General features: G+C 55.5%; 2 protein-coding genes across 2 annotated transcripts in view; both read left to right on the top strand.

The window, feature by feature from the left end:
• Positions 1-2,860: 2,860 nt before the first annotated feature.
• Positions 2,861-8,624, top strand: CAMKV (CaM kinase like vesicle associated). Its single transcript, XM_015874607.2, has 11 exons — positions 2,861-2,980; positions 5,353-5,461; positions 6,036-6,167; positions 6,277-6,351; positions 6,424-6,562; positions 6,647-6,767; positions 7,434-7,509; positions 7,578-7,714; positions 7,796-7,874; positions 7,950-8,037; positions 8,105-8,624. Exons 2-11 carry the CDS (start codon positions 5,367-5,369, stop codon positions 8,360-8,362), a joined length of 1,200 nt encoding a protein of 399 aa, XP_015730093.1. The 5' UTR covers positions 2,861-2,980; positions 5,353-5,366; the 3' UTR covers positions 8,363-8,624.
• A 412-nt stretch (positions 8,625-9,036) lies between these two features.
• The window catches only part of TRAIP (TRAF interacting protein), a 20,927-nt gene continuing 7,933 nt past the window's right edge, over positions 9,037-22,030 (top strand). The window contains exons 1-7 of the mRNA XM_015874580.2: positions 9,037-9,131; positions 9,412-9,490; positions 10,461-10,544; positions 14,218-14,257; positions 16,597-16,724; positions 19,084-19,178; positions 19,792-19,905. Of these exons, the coding sequence (XP_015730066.2) occupies positions 9,037-9,131; positions 9,412-9,490; positions 10,461-10,544; positions 14,218-14,257; positions 16,597-16,724; positions 19,084-19,178; positions 19,792-19,905 (635 nt within the window). The remainder of the gene's footprint in view (positions 9,132-9,411; positions 9,491-10,460; positions 10,545-14,217; positions 14,258-16,596; positions 16,725-19,083; positions 19,179-19,791; positions 19,906-22,030) is intronic.

Below are 22,030 nucleotides of genomic sequence, written 5' to 3'. Positions count from 1 at the left end.
TGCCCAACGTCCCTCAGACCAGCACCATATTGAGGACAGAATGAGAGCTCCCACTGCCCTGAGACCCTCCTCACCCCCACAGCACAGGGGGTGCAGGGCTCAGGCTGGATGGAGATAGCAGCCATCACCCAGTGCCCCAGCAGGGATCAGCCCTGCAACCCTGTGCTGCTGCTGGCCATGACACCAAGGAAGAGCAGTGGGGTGGCAGCTGCTGCCCCTCTTTCCTTCCTGCCCCGCAGAATGGAGAGGATGGGCTTTATTTGGCCCCAATGCCAGGCCGACATGCAGCGCAATTACTGCTGATTGCCTGCCAGTTGCCATAGTGATGGCAAGCACACAGGGATGTGGTGCTGCGTGGCACTTGAGTCATGGGCACGCTCAATCCCCCGTCCCCCACTCGTGTTTGTGGAGTGCAGGGGGTGGCCGTGGGACCCCAGCCCAGAACCCCCATCACTGACAGGCACTGCAGGGGTCTGGGTGGAGATGGAGCTGCCACCTGTGGGGTTACTGAGGGGGGGTGGGATGGATGGAGGGGGTATAGGGTGAGAGTGAAAGGGGTGGTGGGATGGAATGGATTAGGTTGGAGGGGATCTTAAAGACCATTGAGCTCCAACACCACCCCTGCCGTGGGCTGGCTGTCCCTCAGCTCAGGCTGCTCAGGGCCCCTCCATAGCATGGGGCACCTCCAGGGATGGCACCCACAGCTCTGGGCAGCACTGCCAGCACCTCACTGCCCTCTGAGCAAATAACTGACCCCTAACATCCCAAACATCTCACCTAATCTTCCCTCTTTTAGTTTAAAGCCATTCCCCCTTGTCCTATCACTGTCAGACCACATAAAAAGTCACTCTCCCTCCTACATGTCTCTCTCCTAGTTAGAGATAGGGATGTGGTGCAGGACTGTCAAAGGCCTTGCATGAATTCAGGTAGATGACATCAGTTGCCCTTCCTTTGTCCACCAATGCTGTCACTCCATCACAAAGGCCACCAGACAGGTCAGGCACCATCAGCCCCTGGCAAAGCTGTGCTGGCTGTCTCGGGTCACCTGGTCACCTCTCATGTGCCTTAGTGTGTCATCCAGCAGGATCTGCTCCATGACCTTCCCAGGCACAGAGGTGAGGTTTGCTGGCCTGGAATTCCTCAGGTCCTCCTTGCTCCCTTCCTTAGACATGGCAGCGATGTTTGCCTTTTTCCAGTCTCTGGGGGCACCTCCTGACAGACAGGACTTTTCAAACACAATGGAGAACAGCTCAGCAGCTACAAGAGGCCATTCCTTCACAACCCTGGGATGCAGGACACATGGGGCAGCAGAACAGGGCACAGCAGGCACAAAAGCTCAGCAGAGCCCATTGCCACACAGCAAGGTGCTGGCTGGGATGGGAGCCCAGGCTGAGCCAGGGCTGGAGGCACTATGGGGCCCAGAGCTGTTCTGCTGCAGGCACAGAGCTCATGCCAACAGGCAGAGCAGTGCAGCACAGCACCGTTCTGCCCCTCGCGCATACAGCATCTGTGGGGCAGCCCCAGAGCAGAGCGGGCACTGCTGAGTAATTGTGAGTTACACTCCAGGATCCCGGGTGGGCAAAGATTAATAACAGAGCCGTGCGCTGCTTCCAGGCTGTGTGATTAAACTCTTGATTAGAAGCTCAATGTACGGCGCTCTGCTAATTCCCCCGAGCTCACGCGCTGTTAATTACATGGTGTGCGTGGCAGTGAGGCCGGGGCTGTGGGGGCTCTGGGTCTTGACAAGGGTCTGTGAGCAGTCAGGGCGAGAAGGACGGAGCCTGAAGGAAAGTGCCCAGCTCCAGCAGGGTTGCACTCTTCCTATTCCATCCCATTCCATCCCACCCATCTTTATTCTGTTTAATCCATCCCACCTTGTGCTGTCCTATCCTATTTTATCTTATCCTATCCCATCCCACTCATCCCACCTTGTCCCACCTCATCCATCCCATCCCATCTAACGCATACCATTCCATCCCATCTCTTCCACTGTCCTATCAGATCCTGTCCTGACCCATCCTACCCATTCCATCCCAGCCATACCACTCATCCCATCGCACCATCCCATCCACCCCATCCTATCTCATTCATCTACTTCCATCCCATCCATCCTATTAGCCCCATCCCAATCATCCCAATCCATACCATCGATCCCTCTCTATCCCATCACACTCACCCTATCCAACCCCTCCCAATCATCCCAATCCATATTATCCATCCAACTCCAGCTCATCACATCAATCCCATCAAATCCATCCCAATCCATCCTATCTCCTCCAAATGTCCTGTCCCGTCCTATCACACCTCATCCACCCCATCCCACCCGTTCTGATCCATCCCACCCCATCCTGTCCCATCCTACGCACACCATTCCATCCATCCCATCCCATTACACCCATTCCATCCAACTCACCTCGGTCCATCTTACTTCCTCTGTCCTACCCTGACCTGTCCTTCCATATCCCATCCATCCCAACTCATCCACCCCATCCCCTCCATCCCATCCCATCCCATCCATCCCATCCCATCCCATCCCATCCCATCCCATCCCATCCCATCCCACCCCACCCCACTCGCTGCCCATGATGTCACTCCGTTGGCTGCAGCTGTCCCAGCGCTCCATCCCTTTAGGTGTCCCCGCATCCCCCCACCCCTCGCGGTGTCACAGCGATGCCACGCACCCCACTCCCGTGGGTGGCGGCTCCCGCACCAAGAGGGGGCGGGTCGCAAAGTTTGGGGTTACGTCACGGGAGGGGCGGGGGGACCCCACCGGAGGAGGGGCGGCACCCGGCGGCCCCACCCCCCCCAATTGCCGCGCCGGGCGCGCGGGGCCGCGCCGCGACGGAGCGACGGCGGTGCTCGGCTCGGCTCGGCTCGGCTCGGCTCGGCTTCGCACCGCTCCGCACCGCCCGGCACCGCGCGGCTCCCCAAGAGCGGCGGCCCCGGGCCGCGCCCCCCGTTGCTGTCGGAGAGGCGAGAGGTGAGCGCGGCGGGACGGCCCCGGGGGGATGCCGAGCCGAGCCGGGCTGAACCGTGCCGCCCTCGGGGCGTGGGGCTGCTGGGCCGGGCCGGGGGCGTCGCTGGGGATCGCCATGTGTTGGCCCGGGGCTGCCCCTCCGTATCCGTGCCTCATCCCCCCGTGCCGTGCCCGTGTGCGCCCCGACGGCCGCCCCGCGCCGCCCCCCGCTGCCGCCTTCCCCGACCCCGGCGGGCGGCCGAGCTGCCGTCCCGTCCCAACCCCGCTCCATCCCCGTCCATCCCATTCATCCCACCGCATCCCGTACCACCTCATCTCGTCCCGTCCCATCGCATCCCACCACACCCCACCCCATCCCATCGCTGCCGGACAAGCTTTGTATCCTTCCCCGCCCGCTCTCCGCTGCTGCAGCCCCCAGCTCGCTCCTGGGCAGATGCATCCTGGTTGGGGGGCACCGGGCTGTAGGGACCCCCCGGCCCCGTCTCTGTCCGCATCCCAGGAGCTCCCTTTGGGTGCAGCGCTGCGGGCTCCCGTAGCCCCTCCACTCTGCTGCCGCCCGCACTGTGGACGCTTGTGTCCGCTTTCCTCTGCTACAGCACTCTCGTGGGATGGGGGGTGCGGCGGGGACCCTCTGGCAGCGCGGCTGGGGGCTGCAGGTGCGAGGGGCTGCAGGTGAGGCTGGCTGAGCTGCAGCTGGGGGTCCCCGAGCCGTGGGGCAGAGCTGAGCTCCGGGATGCTGGGGGGATGCTGGTGAGGGCTGCACGGCTGCGTCATCCCGTCCGCACCCGGCCACCCACCTCCCGCTATTGTCTTACACCCGCTGTTGCTTCTGCTCCCAAATTAGCTGCTTCAGAAGGGGGGGGGGGCCGGCTGCGTGCGGGTGCCAGAGCAGCATCCAGCCTCCCTGCTGCGCCCAGCTCTCACCTGCAGGACATGCCGGGGATGCTGACCCGGGGCAGAGGACGGTGCTCAGCCCGGCAGGATGGCACCCGCTCAGCCAGCAGGAGCTGCTGGGATGGGCGCAGGTCAGCCGAGCGCTTGCAGAGGCAGCAATCAGATCCCTATCTGTCATCCCATCGGGTCCCTGCATGGCTCATCCACGCAGCACGCCGGCAGCTCATCATCCCAGCCCTCCCAGCCGGCCACTGGCTGCGGGGACAGCCCTCGTCCCCTCGCCCAGGGGCAGCGGCACGGCACAGCCTGCGTTGTGTGGCACGGGGACACTCGGAGGAGTCAGGCAGGGCATGTCCCCTGTTGGGCTGAGCCCAGGGAAGCCAGGGAGGCTTCAGCAGGTCTGTAGCTTGGGGTTGAGTTCTTCTGCACCCACGGGTGCTTTGCTTCTCTTTTGGGAGTGGGCGCACTCTGAGTGCGATGGGGCCGGCTGCTCTCACCTGGCACAGGCTGATGCCCTGGTGCTGCACAGCGAGGGGCTCCCATCCCGCAGGCAGGGCTGGATGGAGGCAGCGAGCGCACGATGGAGCATCCCCACACCCCTGCATCTCTGTCCCCACACCCCCCTCGGGGTCACCCACCCCAGGGATCATCCCTGTGCCCGCACATGGTGCCACAGACAAGGCCCCCATCGGGGGTCGGCGCGGCATTGCCGGGGCTGCGCAGCGCAGCAGGTCGGGTGCTGCGGGTGCTGCCCGTCCCTGCCCCCGCCGCAGGATGTGCCGCTTTCTGCATCTTCAGCTCCCATCGCCATAGCAACAGGCTCAGCGCTTGGGTACCCGCCGCGCCGGCTCCTGCATCCCGCTCCGCCATCCTGCCACCGGGACCGGGGCGGCGGGTGCTGGCAGCGCGGTGCGGTGCGGCACGGCACGGCTTGTCATCCCGGGAGCTGGGGGCGATCGGTGCCTCAGGCACCACACCAGCATCCCGTTGGACGTCCCGCTCAGGCTGAGCGGGGCCACGGAGCCCTTCTCTTCCTGAAGCATCAGAAAATAACATCCGTTCAAACTTCCTCCCTGAACGGGATGGGAAAGAGGAAAAAAAAATCACTTTCTGGGAACGGGTTTTTTTGGCAGCAAGCTCCAGAGAAGGGGCTGGGATTGGAGGGATCCTGCCAGGAAGGCAGAGGGCACAACACCATCCCCGAAGGGCAGGGTGGCAGCATGCAGCAGGCGATGCTGGAGCTGAAAAAGCATCACCACAGGGCAAAATGGGGCTGAGGAACCAGTCTACTCGCCACACCACCCGGCGAGCTGCTCATGGCTCTGCCTATGGAATAGATTTGTTACCAAGCTGCAAAGCTGGTGGGGCAGAGCGGCCGGACGCCACGGGGATGGGCTGCACTCTGTCAGGTTTTATGCTGCTCAGGAGGGATGGGTGCGGGCAGCGGGGCTGGGGCTCTCACGGCTCCTCTGCCTCTGCAGCACTGGGCCCTGCGATGCCGTTTGGCTGCGTGACACTGGGGGACAAGAAAGACTACAACCAACCGTCCGAGGTGACCGACAGATATGACCTGGGCCAGGTCATCAAAACGTGAGTGCATCCCTGCCCAGCCCCAGGAGCGCCCATGGGGACCCCCACCCTGCACCTCTTGGGGAGCGCGGTGCCTTTGGGGCTGGGGTGCGTTCCCTCCAACGAGTGCTGATTCCAGGAGGGTTTTTGCCGTCTGCTCTGAGCACAGAATCGCTGCCGGTGCTGAGGCTGCTGCTGCTGCTCGCCGCAGCCTGGCGCCTGCGGTTAACCCTCCCTCCTCCCTCTCAAATATCTGCTGGGATTGCAGCAGTTCCTCAAAATCGCGGCTCCCCGGTGCACTTCCCCAAGGCAGGACCGTCTGCTCCGGCGGTGGCGGAGGAAGGGGCTCTGGGGAAGTTTTCTCACCTCCTGCCTTCTCAAATGCGGCGTTAACAGTAGTGTGGAGGAATGCTGCTGTGCAGCTCAGTATTGATAGTTCTGCAGCATCCATCCGGCCGTGAGCTCTGTGCAGGGACAGGGGCCATCCTGCAGGATGCTCCAGGAGCCCATGTGGCCCTGTAGCAGGGAAAGGGCTTTTTCTTGACCCCCCTGCTTTCCTAATCCTTTGCTTATCCCTTGCTTATCCTCCTTGAAGGGAGGAGTTCTGTGAAATCTTCCGGGCGAAGGAGAAGACGTCGGGCAAGCTGTACACCTGCAAGAAGTTCCTGAAGCGGGACGGGCGCAAGGTGAGGAAGGCAGCCAAGAATGAGATCATCATCCTGAAAATGTGAGTGCCGGGGCCGAGGGGGGGTTGGGTCAGTCCCCACGGGTGGTCAGGCAGCACCCATCCATGCTTCCATCCATCCATTGCCACCACTGTCCTATGGGTGCCGCAGGGTGAAGCACCCCAACATCCTGCAGCTGGTGGACGTCTACATCACGCGCAAGGAGTACTTCATCTTCCTGGAGCTGTAAGCATAGCGTGAGGAGGAGGGTGGGCGCCGTGCTGTGGGGCCACCACAGCCTGCTCTTGGCACCGGCAGGGCCACGGGCCGGGAGGTTTTCGACTGGATCCTGGACCAGGGCTACTACTCAGAGAAGGACACCAGCAACGTCATCCGGCAGGTGCTGGAGGCCGTCGCGTACCTGCACTCCCTCAAGATCGTTCACAGGAACCTCAAGGTGGGCGCTGGGGGTCCCTGGTGGGCCCAGGCACCTATGGGTGCTTTTGCAGCCCCGTCACGCTCACATTCCCTGTGCTGGCAGCTGGAGAACCTGGTGTACTACAACCGCCTGAAGAACTCCAAGATCGTCATCAGCGACTTCCACCTGGCCAAGCTGGAGAACGGCCTCATCAAGGAGCCCTGTGGCACCCCTGAGTACCTGGGTGAGGGCGAGCTGGGCAGGCACAGAGAGGGGGTGGGGGGCACAGACTGCCTGTCTCAGGGTCAGCATTCTGGCAGGTCCCTGCCCTCCTAGTGCGTCCATCATGATGACCCTGGTTGCTTCTGATGAGTGTCCATCACTCAGGGACCCATCCTGGGTGCTCCTGGCAGTTCTCTCCCATTCACATCACCCTGCAGCTGATGCTGGCTGCACCCTGGGGGTCCCTCCTGCTCCCCAGCACCCATCCTAAGAGCTCCCATCGGGTCCCTGCTGCTGACTGCTCTCTGTGGGTTCCTGTGTGTCCCTGGTGGGTTACTCCCACTTCCCATCACACAGAGAAGCAATCGGATGCTCACAACGGGTCCCTCCTGCTCCCCATCACCCCAGGCACCCATCCTGATTCCTCCCAAAGGGTTCTTCCTGCTTCCTATCACCTCAAGGACCCATCCATGGTTCCTCCCTATGGGTTCCTCCTGCTCTCCATCATTCCAATTACCCACACTGGGTCCCTCCTGCTGCTCACGGGTGACCTGTTGGGACGCACCATGCATGGCCACCCTGGAGGAGCAAATCGGGTACAGGGGGATGGGTTTCCCAGTGGGGGAACTTGGTGTCTGGAGACCCCAGAGCAGAACAGGTCCCCCTACCACCATCCTGTGTTCTGTAGCTCCAGAGGTGGTGGGACGGCAGCGGTACGGGCGGCCGGTGGACTGCTGGGCCATTGGTGTCATCATGTACATCCTGTGAGTGTGGGGCTGGGGCTGGGGTGCTCTGGGTTGTGGGAGGAGGGCACTGAACACACATCCTGCAGGCTCTCGGGGAACCCCCCCTTCTACGAGGAGGCAGATGAGGATGACTATGAGAACCACGACAAGAACCTCTTCCGCAAAATCCTGGCTGGGGACTACGAGTTCGACCCACCCTATTGGGATGACATCTCACAGGCTGGTGAGACATAGTACCTGAGGAGGGGGGAGGTGGGTACGGGGTCCCTGTGTGTCCCCCCAGCGCTGACCGTCCTGACCCCAGCCAAGGAGCTGGTGACACGACTGATGGAGGTGGAGCAGGACCAGCGGATCACGGCAGAGGAGGCCATCTCTCATGAATGGTGAGGGGTTGCGGTGGCACGGGGGGGTCTGGGGAAGGCAGTGAGGGCCGCTCACCACCTCCTTCCTCCCCCCAGGATCTCTGGCAACGCCGCCTCCGACAAGAACATCAAGGACGGCGTCTGCGCCCAGATCGAGAAGAACTTCGCCAGGGCCAAGTGGAAGGTGGGTGGGCGCAGCCCGGTGCCTCAGTTTCCCCCCGGGGGGTCCTGACGCGCTGTCGTCCCCGCAGAAAGCCGTGCGAGTGACCACGCTCATGAAGCGGCTGCGGGCGCCCGAGCAGACGGAGTCGGCCCCCGCAGCCACCGCTACCACCGCTTCCACCGCCGCTACTACCACCACTACCACCACCACTACCACCACCACCACCGCCGCAGCCGCCGCCACGGACGCCGCGGCCCCGCCAGCTCCCAGCCCGGCCGCCGACACGTGTAACGGGGCCGGGGACGCCGCAGCTGCCGCCGAGACCCCCAACGAGCCGAGCGGCTGAGCGGCCCCGTGTCCACAGCCCCGGCATGGCCCCCGCACCCCCCGCCTGCGCCCCACTTTTCTACGTGCCCCCAGCGGAGAGCGGGGCAGCGCCCTGCATGGAGCCCGTCCCCTCCCGGTCCCCGCCGCTCTCTCGGTCCGTCCCCCGCCGCCTCCCCCCCTCCCGCCCCCCGCAGCCCGGGGATGCTCAGAGATCCCCGCGGACACCCCGGGATGCGCTCACGGGCCGGGCCCGAGGCGGGAACGGGGGCTGGGATGGGGGGGGGGGTGTCGGTACCGTCCATCCCTCCCGTCGTCCCGCCGCCCCCGGCCGCTGCATTGCCCGCTGTATCTCCGGCAAATAAAGACCCGCGCGAGGGCAAACTGGGACGGCGGCCATAGCAAACGAGCGACAGCAGTCCGGGGGGTCGGTACCGGGAGGGCGGTGGATGGGGCCGGGTGGAGGGAGGTCGGGGCTCTGAGGGCAGAGCGGCCGGTCGGGCCGGGCGTGGGCGGGGCCGCCCGCACAGGGGGCGTGTCATGGCGGCTGCGGGACCCGCCCGCACCGTGACGTCACATCCTGCCTGAACCGGGAAGTGCGTCGGCCTGGCGGCCCGGTTTGAACGGCGCGGCGTCGCGCGGTTTGTGAGCGATTCCGTCTACTTCCGTTCCATCCGGTACTTCCGGTTCTCCGCGATGCCGATCCGCGGCACTAGCCCATCTGCTCCGGATTTCTCGACAACGCCTTACATGTGTCCTGTGCCGTTGCGGCACACCTTCTCACCGGGATGGTGAGCCTTGCGGGCGGGTGCGGCTCTAGCCCCGCGGGGCGGGCCTTACCCGCCGGCGCGCGCCTAAACCCCGCCGGCTGCGGCCTACCCCGCCGGGCTGCGGCCTACCCCGCCGGGCTGCGGCCTACCCCGCCGGGCTGCGGCCTACCCGCTATCCGGCTTGCCGGTGACCTACTCACCGCCCGCTGCCGGCCTCTACACCGCCCGGTTGCGGCCTACACCGCCCGGTTGCGGCCTACACGCGGGGCTGCGGCCTGCTGTCGGTGCCGCTCTGACCCGCTGTTTCCCTTTCCGTCCTCAGCCTGTTCCAGTGGTTCGACACGGCTCCCAGCCGCACCTGCCCGCAGTGCAGGATCCAGGTACCGCCGTTGCTTTTCTATGGCACCTTGTGCTGTGGGAGCGTCCGACCCGGAGCTTTGGGCCTGTGGGGTGGAGGGGAGGGATGAATTGGTTTCCATTCCATGCTTTACTGAGCTTTGTGATGGAGCATTTGCTGTTTGTGTATCGATATGAAGAGTAGGAAGGAAACCCTGAGGCCTCAGAGCTGTGCCATACAACTGTGCTGCCATAGCTCTTAACATGGAGTTGCTGCCCTCACTGAGGAGCGTGGATGTGCAGATCCTCCCTTGTCAATGTAGTATTTCTGCTGTGTTATGGCCCAGCTGCCTCACAGGGCTCGGTACGTGCAGCTGAAGGAGGGGTCTGCTGCAGGCTTCCAACCCGCTGTCATTGGGACTCACGCTTTTCTTCCTCTCAAGGTCTTGGCCCTTGTTCCTTCCCTGACTTGTTGATTCCCTCTGTTCTTCGCTGCCTCTTACATCTCTGGGTTACCATGGAGTTATCGCGAAATAACATCTTATGTAGCAGTAACTATGCAATTAGCTGGTGTCATGACTGTATATAATACTTAAAACACAAAGCTGTAACTGCATGGGGGAGGTGTGGAGAGCTATCAAATTCAATTACAGCACCTTCTGCCTGCAGAAAGCAGCACGTACTTCTGTCTTTGGATTTGGCATCATGTTAGCTCAGCGTCAGCTGCTTGGGTCTTAGCTGCCAGAGAACAGGCTGCGCTCGATTCAGAAGTGCCTGAATCTTTCTGCTGCAGCTCGGGAGCTTGGCTAGAGTCATGCTCCCAAAACTGAGTGGGGGGCCTGCAGTTGTGCTGCTGAGCAGAAGCAGGATATTGCCAGGGATGGTGTTGCACGTGGACTGACATGCTTCCTGTGGCCTCGTGACAAGGTGGCACCTTCTCTCCCTGCATGCATTTCCTATATGTACAGTTTCTCCCTGCCTGTGCCAGTCAACCTCTGCCCTCTCTGTCTCTAGGTCAGCAAAAGGCACATAATCAGTAAGCTGTTCTTTGATGTTGCCCTGGATGAGCAGACAGCACTGGATGCAGAGTCCTTGCAGGTATTTGATGGGGGTTCTTCTGTCCTGTGGTGCTTTGAACAACTCAGAAACATGTCTGGGGGTGCTGGTTCTTTGCCATCAGCTGCTTCCCAAGCTGCTGCTGCTTGCTGTGCTGTGCTCACGTTTCAGACCTGAAGCACTTCAGTGTCTCCTGCCTGTCCATGTGTTCTATCGTGGTCCAGTTCAAACTCTATCGTGAGGTGGTCTCCCATGTGATGGTTTACTCCAACCAAATCTCAGATAGTGACTCAAGAAGCCTCCTCTTCTGCTTCATTATTCTTTCTTATGGTTCTTACTTAGCCTGGAAGCCTCCTAAAGCAGAATCAAACAAGTATCCAACTGCTTCTTCTCCATTGGGTCTCAAAGCTCCTCTCAGTGGCTGTGTGGGAATGTGACTTGAGAGCTTTTGCCAAAACGCCTGTGAGGAAAAAGTGCTGAATTCAGTGATCTGCTGCAGGTATCTGTGGCTTCACTGGTGGTTTATTTGCATGGGCTCGTAGGGAAGTGGGGCAGCAATGGTGACTTGGTTTCCCTGGAGACATTAGGAGGTGGACTGTCAGAAGCTGTGCCCTCAGGAGCAAGCACTGCTGGTGGGTTCCAAGGGGATTCCAGGCTGGAGTGGAAGAGCTGAGCGATGTTCTCCAAGTGCCAAACTCTGCTGTGGAGAGCTGGGTGCGAGGAGGAATTAACGCAGAGGGGCTGTTCTGTGCTCTACTCCGTTGCTTAATATGGATGAAGCATGGCTCCTTATGTGGTGGAATTATCTGTTCCAAAAAAAGTCATCAGTTGACCTTGGTATAATGGGATGCTTGTATCCTCTCGTATTTAGAATCGGCATGTGCAATAATTACCATAATTAGTATTGTCATGGCAACTGCTATATGTATATTGTATGTTTTTAAAATAAAGCAAGCCAGACTGTGATGTCAGCAGCACTGTCGTTCTCAAAGACCACTAATAAAGAAACTGGAGACCAAATATGTGTGCGGAGGAAATGAAAAAGCATCTCTGGGCACTGGAAGCTGTGCGCCTTAGATGCAAAGCAGTGGCTTGAAGGAGGTAAACATTGCCTTTAGGATGCATTCAGATTGGCTCTCATAAGTGTAAATAGATGAGTGACTCAGTGATGGGCTGAATGGTGAAAAATGCCCTAGAAAAGCTTTCTTTTTCCTCTTATCCACTCCCCAGGGTCCAAGGTGGGCTCCCTCTGCTTTTCCCTCCATGTAGACAGTGCTGAAGCCTGGCTCTTCCTCTCATGGAAGACTTCTGACTTGCATGGCAGCAAGACAGCTCCTACAACGTTTATTTTGTTGCCATTAGAGCAGTGTCAAGACTTCAGCAGGTAGATTTTCTAATGAGGGAGGTGAGGTCACTGTTTAATAGGGAAGAATGAAGTATTTTCTGTGTAGAGCGTGGTTGGTTGGTATGGGAACTACTGCCCCATGGATAGCTCTGGGGGTTGTTCTAATTAGTCAGCTGTGTAATCAGCTGGAGCTATATCTGTGCAGCATGTAGGTGCCCTGAAATGAGAGCTTGGCCTCTTGCTGTGACAAAGTTGGACTGGGGTTAGAGAACGTGCTTCCGTGTGCTAGAAAGCTGAGGGTGAAGCTGTGTCATCGTGGAGAGATAAATCTGTTATGTACTCAGATAGAAGTGCTTGGAAGAACTGCCTTGTAGCATCTTGATGCAGAATTATCCAAATTATCTTCTGAGTAATCAGTCTTTGCTGATCCCCACTCTCACTTCGGCTCTGAAATGCTTGGGATTGAATGTGAGCTGAGGCTGCTCTGCTTCCCACTGCCAGACATCGGTTTCAGCTGACGCTCCAAAGGTAACCTGGTTCCCTGGAGTAGCTGCAGACCACAGGTTGAGCACTGCGGTATATCTCAGCTTTTCAATGCTGAGCCTGTTTGTTCTTTTTTTTCTTGTATTGCTTTTAAAGATGGTCCTCAGCGATCAGAACAGTTTCAGTATGGCTGCTGTGATCGCAGAAATGTTAGTTTTGGGGAGTAAGACTGCCCCGGGGCTTGCTGGAGCCCAGCATCCTAGTCACTAGGGAGCTGAGAGCCCATCTTATGAAGGATTTGGGGGTACTTTGTTCAGCTTGGCAAAAAGGGAGGCAGGCGGGGGAGGGTAGAAACCTGGGAGGACAGCTGACTGCTTGTGGTGGCAATATCTTGTGGCAGCATTCTCTTGTAATCAGGCTGGCGGAGAGAGAAAGGAGCTTGCGTCTATCAGAGGAGTAAAAACTGGGAGCAGCGGTTAGGAACAGTGGAGGAAGATGAGGGATTTCAGATTAAGTTGATGAATGAGGTAATGTTACATAGCTGCCTGCGGTAGCCCAGGATTTCTTTTGCTATCATGCTAATTAGCACATCTTGTGAGCTCACTAATCGTTCCTGAATAGGACTCAGAGGAGGCTGCATCAGAATAGTTCCTGCAGCAGAGCTATTTCTACCTCAGCCCTCTGTTGTCCCCCTGGGGGCAAATCCAAGTCTGCTCTGCTAGGCTTTACCCTCTGTCCCTTCTGCTTACCCAGCTTTAGATCCCCTGCTCTCCTTCCTGCCTTTGCTGTCACTAGCAGAGCTTTGCTCTGGTCCTGTCAGCTCCGTGGTCACTGCTACTGCTATTCTCAGCTCAGATTTGCATGTAGCGTTCCAGGCTGCACAGATTTGTGTGCTCGGCTTCAGTACTGTGTTGGCATTTTATTGTGGTTTTATTCCACTGCAGTTCCTGCCTGGCTTGTTATGTGCTTTCCTCTGCAGCTCTAACACAGCTTTTTAAGTCATCTTCTGTTGACTCTTTCCTGTATTTTTTTTTTCCCTCCCTCTATCTGTAATGTGGTGCGAGTTATAAATATGTATATAAATATATATATTGCCTATCTTTATAAACTCTCTCCATCCTTTGGCTATTTTCCAGCGTTCGTAGGTTATATCACTTCATCCATAATTTAAACCACACGCATTTGCTCCCTCTCTCCAATCCTTAATGAAGGTGTTAGAAATGCCTGACCTCCCCCAGGCTTTTGGGGTGCCCAGGGGACATTACGTGCCCACTGTTTGGTATAGATGGGTTTATTGGCGATCTGTTTATGGCCGTTTGGCTCAGCTGTTAGTTGATATCAGCATCCCACGCTGCAGTGACTTAGTGTCCATCAGAATGCTGGTGGTGCCTTTTGATCTTAATGCTTTGCCACCTTTTCAGGTGTTTGGATGTGCTTTCGTGTCTCTCATCTGCACGCTGCTCAAGTTCACGTCAGTTCAAAGTGGCTCTTGATCCAGATAGTCTGGCAACATCCCTGTTTTATTGCCTTGTTTAGGTAAAACATTATAAAAATTCTTCCTGTCTGATTTCCTGAGTTACCCTGTGAGCCTTCCAAAATTATTCAGCTAAAACGGGATGACTGACAGTGTGAGAAACGCAAGGTTGACAAGGCTAAGACAGAACTGGGATCGTCTCTTCTCTCCCCAAAGAATGCCAGTTGGAGGTGCTCTTTGCGTTCCCTGTGATAATACTTGTTTGTAGCTTGGTGCCTGCTGCTAATGCATGCTATTCTTAGCACATGGCTGGTGCAAATGTCCTGCCGAGAAACCTCTCGGGTCCTTTGAAGATATGGTGAAAGCTTCTCTGCAGGCTGTTTCCTAATCGGGTTTTCTGTGTTGCGTTTCAGAATGAACTGGACAAGGTGAAGGCTCAGCTCTCCATGAAAGGTGAGTTCCAGCTGCCAGCAGGCCCTGGGCTCTGCCTGCCTGAGCTGCTTCTCCAGGTCTGAGGAGCGTGTGTGCAGAGCTTCCTCTCACTGAAGCTGAGGGCACAGTGCAGGCTGTGAGCTGCTTTGCTGGAGCAGCTTCTTCAGAGCTTTTTCTTTGAGGAAAGGCTGCCCAAAGCTACATAAAACCTCTATAATGGAGCCAGAGTTCACAAACTAGCCCAGCTGAGCTCTAACTGGGGTAAGCTTGCTGAAATCAGAACCTATGGTCTGAGCTCACATCTGCATGTGCCAAAGGCTTGTTCCTTCTAACAGCTGCAGTGGTGCCCGAGCTGCAGTGGGAAGGTGTCAGCTTTTGTTTGGCTGTTGCATTGCCACATGTGTCACTTGAAGAGCAGACGGAGTTTGCTGTGTGCACTTCCATTTTTCCCATCTTTTAATTTTAGAGGATGTTTGAGGGAGGCAGGAAAAGCAAAAGCCCTGGAGACTTGTCGATGGGTTTCGAGCATCGTCTGTAGGCAGCCTGTCATCAGGACATGAGTCATGAGCAGTGAAAGGAAAATGTCAGTCTGAGTGACAGAAATCCAAAGACACACTAGCAGAAAGGAAAAATCTTTAAAGAATGCCGGGGGCTCACCCACGCCCTGCGAGTCGTCTTTCCTCTGCCTTCCCTGCACGAGACAGACTCAGCTAGCCAGTAGATTGAGGATTCGGTCCTTAGCCCCAGAGCAGGATTGCACAGCCTGCACGTCTCTATTCTGAGGCTCATTCTCTTGCCAGCTCGGTTGAGTTTAGTGACTTGGTAGAGAGCCAGATCTTCTGGGGAAGGTGGCTGGGATTATTGCTAGGATGTTATCCAAGAAAAACTGCTTGAAGGCCTGCTCATCTTCTCAGCTTCTGGTGAGTAGAGGTTGGATGTGACATTCCCTGTCCCATCCTCTTTTCATATTGGAAAGAAGCAGTTCCTTCCCACCTCATGCCTCCTTTGCTATGGGCACTCTGCTCTCTGGTGGTTCTTGTGTATAAATTCTCTTAAAGATGTGCTCTGAGCTCCATGGCTGTAGTGTAACTGTGTAATTGCCAGTCTCTGATCAGCTTGCAAATGGCTCCTGAGGTGCAGAGCTCTGTGCAGACCCAGCAGGAGCAGTGGGAGGTACTTGGAACAAGCTGAGAACTCATTCCTGCAGCATGGGGAGGTTCGACTCCTGCCATCTGCCTCTGGGCAGCTGGGATCGGAGGAAGGGAAAGCCCAGGCTCTTCTGGTGGATGTGGAGTCCAGGCTGTGCTGCCTCTGGTGAGGAAGGGTTATTCAGACCAAGAGAGAAAAAAGGCTTTACTAAGAAGTGTGTTTCCTTCAACACTTCCCCAGCCACCTGTGAGTTTCTGTTGGGATGTGTTCTTCCTGACCTTCTCCAGTCCCATGTGGCTGCCTTACTGTGGTCCAGCAGTGCCATGCTTCTGTGGGATGCGGTGGCACAACCTGACACTGAATTGCTTGGAAGGAGGAATGGCCCTTTTGGAGGGATGTTGAGCGACTCCTTGCTGTTGTCAGACTGGAGCCACAGGCAGTTTTGACAGAGACAGAAGGAACTCAAGACTTTACCCTGCCCTCACCAGAGTTGCACTGAGGGCTTACTTCTTTTCCTCGTTGCTCAGCAGCTGAACTGGCTGTTCCCTGCTTAGCTCTGTCAGCTGATGATGATGGTTGTTGCTTTGTGAGCTGTTCTTCCCTTCTCTCACCAAAACAAATGGAAATCTGGCACTGTTTTCACAGTCTTCTTCTCCCTCGTGTGGTCAAGGCTGTGTGCCTTGTGCTGGGCTGCCTGCACAAGGAGGTGGGTGCATCATGCTGGCGGTGCTGTGGGGTAGGTGCAGCAGCATGGTGACGCAGTGCTGTGGTCCCTGTGTGAGCAGGCTGGCTGTTTGCAGCCCCCAAAGGTCTGCCCCGCACGCCAGGCTCTGCGTAGAGAGGATGAGCTCAGGGCTCAGCTCTCCAGCTCAGTGTGACTCCAGAGAGCAGTTCTGCACACGCCTGGCTTGGAGAGCATGCAGGAGTTAAGATACATCAGCTTAATGCTAGCAGGGCTGGCACTGGAAAGCTATTAAAAGGAACATGTTATCTTTACTGAAGAAAATCTTGAAGCCTGCTGGCACTGGGAGAAGCAATTGCTCGCTACAAGCCCAGTTGCAGACAGCATTTAGGGAAATGGGTCTCTACAGGACTGGCCAACTCAGCAGCCTGGAGCCTGCAATCAGTGTTGGTTTTTTGTGCTACTGCTGTTGTATGTGGGGCTGCTGAGGTCTGGGTTTTTAGGCCATGATGGTTTTTTTTCCTTTTAGAGAAAGAGAAGAGGGAATGCCAGGCCATCGTGGATGGGCTGCGGGACACTCTGGATGTACGCAATGCCATGATAGAGTCTCTCCAGAAGGTGCTGGGAGAGACAGAGATGCTGTGTTCCTCTCTCAAGGTAACTTTCCCATCCCTTGCTAGACTTTGTCTCTACCCATTGTGTGAATTTTGTTCAGGTTTTCTTCAAGCCATGCCGATACTGACACTACTCTGTGCTGGTGGGAGTTTGCATTGGGTGCCTCAAGACGCCTGTCGCTTCAGTCTCTGAGTAACAGGAAGGCTGCAGAGCTGGGTTTTCTTTTTGGGTTTATTAACCCAAAGTGAGCAGCAACACCGGTCTGGAGGTAGTGGCTGTGCGCCATGCTGAGGGTGATTCAGAGGCATAAAACCCAGGCCTGTGGCTGTGTGTAATTGCTTTGCACTTGGGGCAGTGGTGGCCAGGGGAGCCACCAGGCCAGCCTGGGGGCATTAGCTGAGACTTGCTGCTGCAGTGCTGATCAAAAAGGTAGCGGTGTGAGGGGAATGTGGGAACTGGCCCCTGCGCCCCATTGCAGAAGCATTGGCTCCCTGTGGTAGAATGTTCTTCTGAAATGGGTTTTTGCCAGACGGGATTCAAGGAAAATTAGTTTCTTAGTTTGATCAGAGGAGAAATCAAACTGAAATATATGGAGGGGGAGTTGCAAGCATTAACTGAGTGGGATTTGATCCAGCTAACTCTCCTGTCTCTGTTCTGTTGCCAGGGCTTTCCTTCGATTAGGTTAGTAATGTGCGAAGTCCAGGGATCAAATATTCCTGTTGTGCTTCAGTGTGCAGTGACTCAGTGCATAGTCATGCATTGTGCATAAACAGCAAATGGAAGGGGGGGCTAAGAACAAGAGCCTCTTGGCTGGCATGTCTTATGGTGAGCGGTGCGGCCTTGACTTGATGCTGGGCTGCCTCTTTTGTGTTCTGAGAGCTCATTGTGAGCACAGAGAATTCAGACAGTTCCTTAAATCTCTGCCCTTTGGGTAGAGCGAGCCTACACTGCATCACATTCCTTGACCTGCCAGACCATGCAGGCAGGGAGAGCTTGTAGATGGGGCGTGGAACTGTCTTGCTGTATGCCACATACAAAACAGCTGGGCTCTTCCTGGAGGAACCACGTTAAATTTGCCTGACTGAGCTGTGTGATGCTGTCACAGGGCAGGAGATAAAAGTAAGGAGTCACTACCACACAGGCCTTGCTATGGGACAGCACAAGCTTTTTTTTTTTTGCCTGCCCATCGGGTTAGATCCAGTCTTCTTGGGTCTAAAGGCAGCCTGGCATTCCCAACCTGTTCCTGGGATATCAGATGTACCAGCGACAGGATAGCATCCATGTTTCCTACTTTAGAAAAGCAGCTGTGGCAGTGGAAGTTGGTGCCTGCTTCTCAACTTCAGATCTCTGTGCTTGGCGTTCCTGCCTGGCATCTCAGGAGGAGACTCTGTGATTATCTTGTGTGTTGCAAAACCCTCTGAGTATGCTGAAGTCCTGTTAATGAAAGCCTGGAAGGGCAGCAGTAGGGACCTGAGGGTATCTTTTCTGTGGTGTGCAGTGTTTCCCCAGCTGAATGCCAAGCAATGTCTTACATGCATCATTTAAAGATTAAAGCACTGAACTTCTGCAGTAAAATAGAGGCTTAACTAGCTGCGAGGCAGGTCAGGCTCACAAGCAGAGAGCAGGTCCCATCTTCTGCCAGCTGCTGCGGAACCTTCATGTAATGATCTGGGCCCTGCTCTGACCTGGCCCAGGGGTCTGGAGCGTGGAGACCTCTGGTCTGCAGCAGCCAAAGGTGGGCTCTGCTTAAGAAAGAGCAAGGTGTGAGCCTGCAGCTCTGTAGATTCCCAACTCTGTCACAGCTGCTTGGCTTCTGTGTTTTCTTAGCTCAGCTGAGGTTTGCTGCTAATGCTGCCTGCTGGAAAGGTGCTGGCTGTGAGAGACTCGTGGCCACCCCAGGTGGATGAGAGAAGCACTCAGCTCGGTCTCTGGTTCAGCTGAGATCTGCAGGAGAGACCTATGCAGCATTCCTATTTCTGCTTTAAGCAGCTAAGAGCAGGGAAAATTGGAAGGCTAAAGCAAAGGGCTCAGCTATTTAGGGAGCAGAACACACTAGTGAGGTTTGCCTGCTTTGAACTCCCTCGCTTTTGAAAAGCATCGTTGCTGTTCTGTGCACAGAATGCTGCCCAGCCCCACAGATACACCCAGCAGAAAGGAGGATCCAAAACAGTTCCAGCACCAGACTCTTGTGATTAGCAGTCGGACCCTGCTGTGCTAGCAAGGAGCAGAGCTAGGGGTGCAGTGGGGAGGGAGCTAAATTCTCCGTAATCCTGGGCTGCTGAGGTGGTGATAGCATTAAGAGCCAATGTATGCTCCCAGCTGCCCGCAGTGCGCATAAGCCAGGATGTTTTGCTAACAATCCCTGGAGCCTTTCTGACGGTCTGTGTGTGCTTCTCTGCAGAAACAGATGAAATTCCTGGAGCAGCAGCAGGAGGATAACAGAAGTTCAAAGGAAGAGGTCCGCCATCTGCGAAACAAGCTGAGAACCATGGAGCGGTGAGATCCTGGGCCTCTCAGGCTGGACTTGCATGCCTTTCCTCTGCTCCAAGAAGAATGAGGAGGTCCTGCTGTGCTTGCTGTACCTTTCAGCCCCACATGCTGGGACTGCTGGGCCTCCTTACCCCATAAGGCTGGAAGCTGCTACATTAACAGGCTTTGCTTGGCTGGGCTTTCAGACCAGCTTTCTTTCCAGGCAGCTGCTCTCCCTGAACAGCAGCAGGATGTGATACTCCGTGCAGAGTGGCTTCATCTCCAGGCCTCCGAGCATGGCTATGTGCTGTTGCTATTACTAGAGAGGGTTCTGGGGCAAAGCTCAAATCCCAGCCTAGGATTAAAGTCAGCTGCATGGATGTAGGGCCTACAAGTTTGTGTGTGTCAGCTCCAAGTGTTGCATGTGTGTACAGCTGTCTCTTTTCTATTCAGTCCATGTAGTGCTACTCTGTCCCAGCAAAGATTCCCTCCTTATAGTGAGGCAGTTGCATCTCTTTGCCACCCCTACATTCAGGAGCTTAGTCTGTGTGAGCTCCCTTGGGGAAGCAGGGCTGCAGCCTTCTTCCCTGCTCTGTTCGTGACTCATGAGCTGAAGGTACATTTTCTTGTTTTATTGCAGGATTGAATTGTTGCTTCAGAGCCAGCGCCCCGAAGTGGAGGAGATGATCAGAGAGATGGGAGTTGGGCAGGCAGCAGTGGAGCAGCTTGCAGTCTACTGCGTATCACTGAAGAAGTGAGTGCTTCAGGCTCAGCATGGGCTGCCTGTGCTGTCTTGGGCTTCTGGGAAGAGAACCAGCTGCTGAGTCCCAGCAGGCACACAAACACTGTGGGGCTCTTGTCCCTGTTCGGGCCTCCTTTGGGTTTTGACTGACAAATCCTGGGGACCTAGATTGGAGCCTGTCACACTGAACCGTTCCTGTTGTCACTGTAGTGACATGCATGTCACCATGGGAACTGTCTCCAGCGTTGTCAGTGCACCTATGTGGTGATTATTATTCCCTCAGTTCTCTTTTCACGCCTGGGGGGAAATGGGAGGATGAGGAGCTCTGGGCTGCACCCTCTGCTGCATTGCACTGTGCAGCTGTGGCCTGAAGTGCTCTGAGCACACCACGCTCTGGCATGCGGGATCTGCAGTGCTGCCATCCCCTACCTGGAAATGCTTCTGGTCCTGCTGAGCAAAACCTCAGCATCTCTGGGTCCGTTCTGATGGCTGCTGAATAATTGCAGCTTTGATACAAAGCTATAATGAGGCAAGTGTCCCTGTGGTGTAATTGGGAACAGTGTGCATGGCCAATAGTATCAAACCTCTGTAAAGACATTTAAAGCAGAGTTCTCTATTTGCTGCAAGCACGGAGGCTGCTCTGTTTTTTTGTCCATCTCTTCCACTGGCGACTGTAATATTTCTGAATCCAGTTTCCTTTTTGCTGGTTGTCACGGTTTGAACTAAAAATCCACCTGCGCCCGTGACAGGGGCCGTGGGCCCCGGAGGGGCCCTAGGCCGAAAGGGCATTGAGTGGATTTACCATATTCCTATCATCGCACCAGGTTCTGGTAAGATTGAACGATTCAAGTGGGTTGTTGAAAACTATGTTGAAAGCATGGGTGGCGGAACGTATTAAAAAATGGAGAACCATTTAGCAGAAGCCACCTGGTGGTCAAACACTCGAGGATTTAGTGATGCGCAATGGTCCTTAACCAAGTCCAGCGTCCCTAGCGTACCGTGGAGGGGATAAGTTCTGTTGTATACACATAAAGAGGCGTGTTGGGAAGACGGTTTGGGTTCCTTCCAGCGTCTGGAAAGGGCAAACCCTCTTCCAGGGTCCTTCTTTGCCAGGGACCTGGGTGCACATGGTGGGTGATGGACAAAAATGGGAAGTTCAATGTGTACCACAGGGAATTTTGATGTTGGGGGAGTGCAGCCAATGATTTTCCTGTAAATAGATAGGTAGAGTCTCAGAAAATATTTCAATTAGGTACAGAATAGTTCAATTAGGTATAGGACTTAGATAGAGTGGATTAATGTTAAGGAAACACTTTTCTCTATATACCTTAATAGGCATTCTGTAAGCAAGTTTTCCATCTGGACTCTATATCCTGCACTGGCCACTGCATGTGTAGAGCACACTGGAAAGAAGTATAAGTCAAAAGGAAATCTGCTGTGTGGACTGGGAAAGGTGAGTGCACCTTGATGTGGGGGACGCCCTACTAGCGCTGCCTTTCCCCTCTACCGCTGACATGTTTCCTTTTCTGGCAGTTTGCCATTTTCTCAAAATTAATAAATAGTAGGTTAAGGTATAAAGTTTTTTGTCTCAACTTAGGGATTTGTATGGAATAAATATAAATTGTTGAGAAAATAAGTTGCTGATTATTCACAAATTATACATATGAGTGTTGTATGTATGTATAAACATAATGTAATGATGTAGAATAGGGGTGGAATGTCATGGTTTAATAATTTTGTAATTTTTGCTATCAGTATTCCACATCTCATAAATCATATAAAGCATGAATAATTTTACTGAATCTGCAACTTAAGAAGAAGACTACATCTCCCAGGGAACAACACGATAGGTCACGGGACCTGGACTCTATATTAAACTCTGTCGCAGAACAGACTGACGTCTTTCGAGTTCTGGCGTCAGGGGAGTGTGTGGGAGCCTTCAGCCGTTCGCCTAGATTTACAGTAGGCCTCTCGGTTACGGGACTCATTCTCTCTCCTATTTTGCTTGATTCGTTAGCTCAATTTTCAATTATATTGTATTATATTGTGTTACCTGTATTTCGATATAGTATTTAGTAAATAAGTGTGCCTCCTTAGATCGTTGCCGCTGTTTTCTTTTCTTATTTTTTTTCTTTTT

Source organism: Coturnix japonica, chromosome 12 (assembly GCF_001577835.2).
Source record: "Coturnix japonica isolate 7356 chromosome 12, Coturnix japonica 2.1, whole genome shotgun sequence".
Lineage (NCBI taxonomy): Eukaryota > Metazoa > Chordata > Aves > Galliformes > Phasianidae > Coturnix > Coturnix japonica.
This window is presented reverse-complemented; position numbering and strand designations above follow the sequence as displayed.

What these genes read in the sequence shown, in the direction of transcription:
- CAMKV (XM_015874607.2), top strand. Translation starts at nt 5,367, where the DNA reads ATGCCGTTTGGCTGCGTGACACTGGGGGACAAGAAAGACTACAACCAA. An exon ending in GAGATCATCATCCTGAAAAT is followed by an intron (nt 6,168 to 6,276) that starts GTGAGTGCCGGG and finishes TGGGTGCCGCAG; the next exon opens with GGTGAAGCACCCCAACATCC. An exon ending in TCGCCAGGGCCAAGTGGAAG is followed by an intron (nt 8,038 to 8,104) that starts GTGGGTGGGCGC and finishes TCGTCCCCGCAG; the next exon opens with AAAGCCGTGCGAGTGACCAC.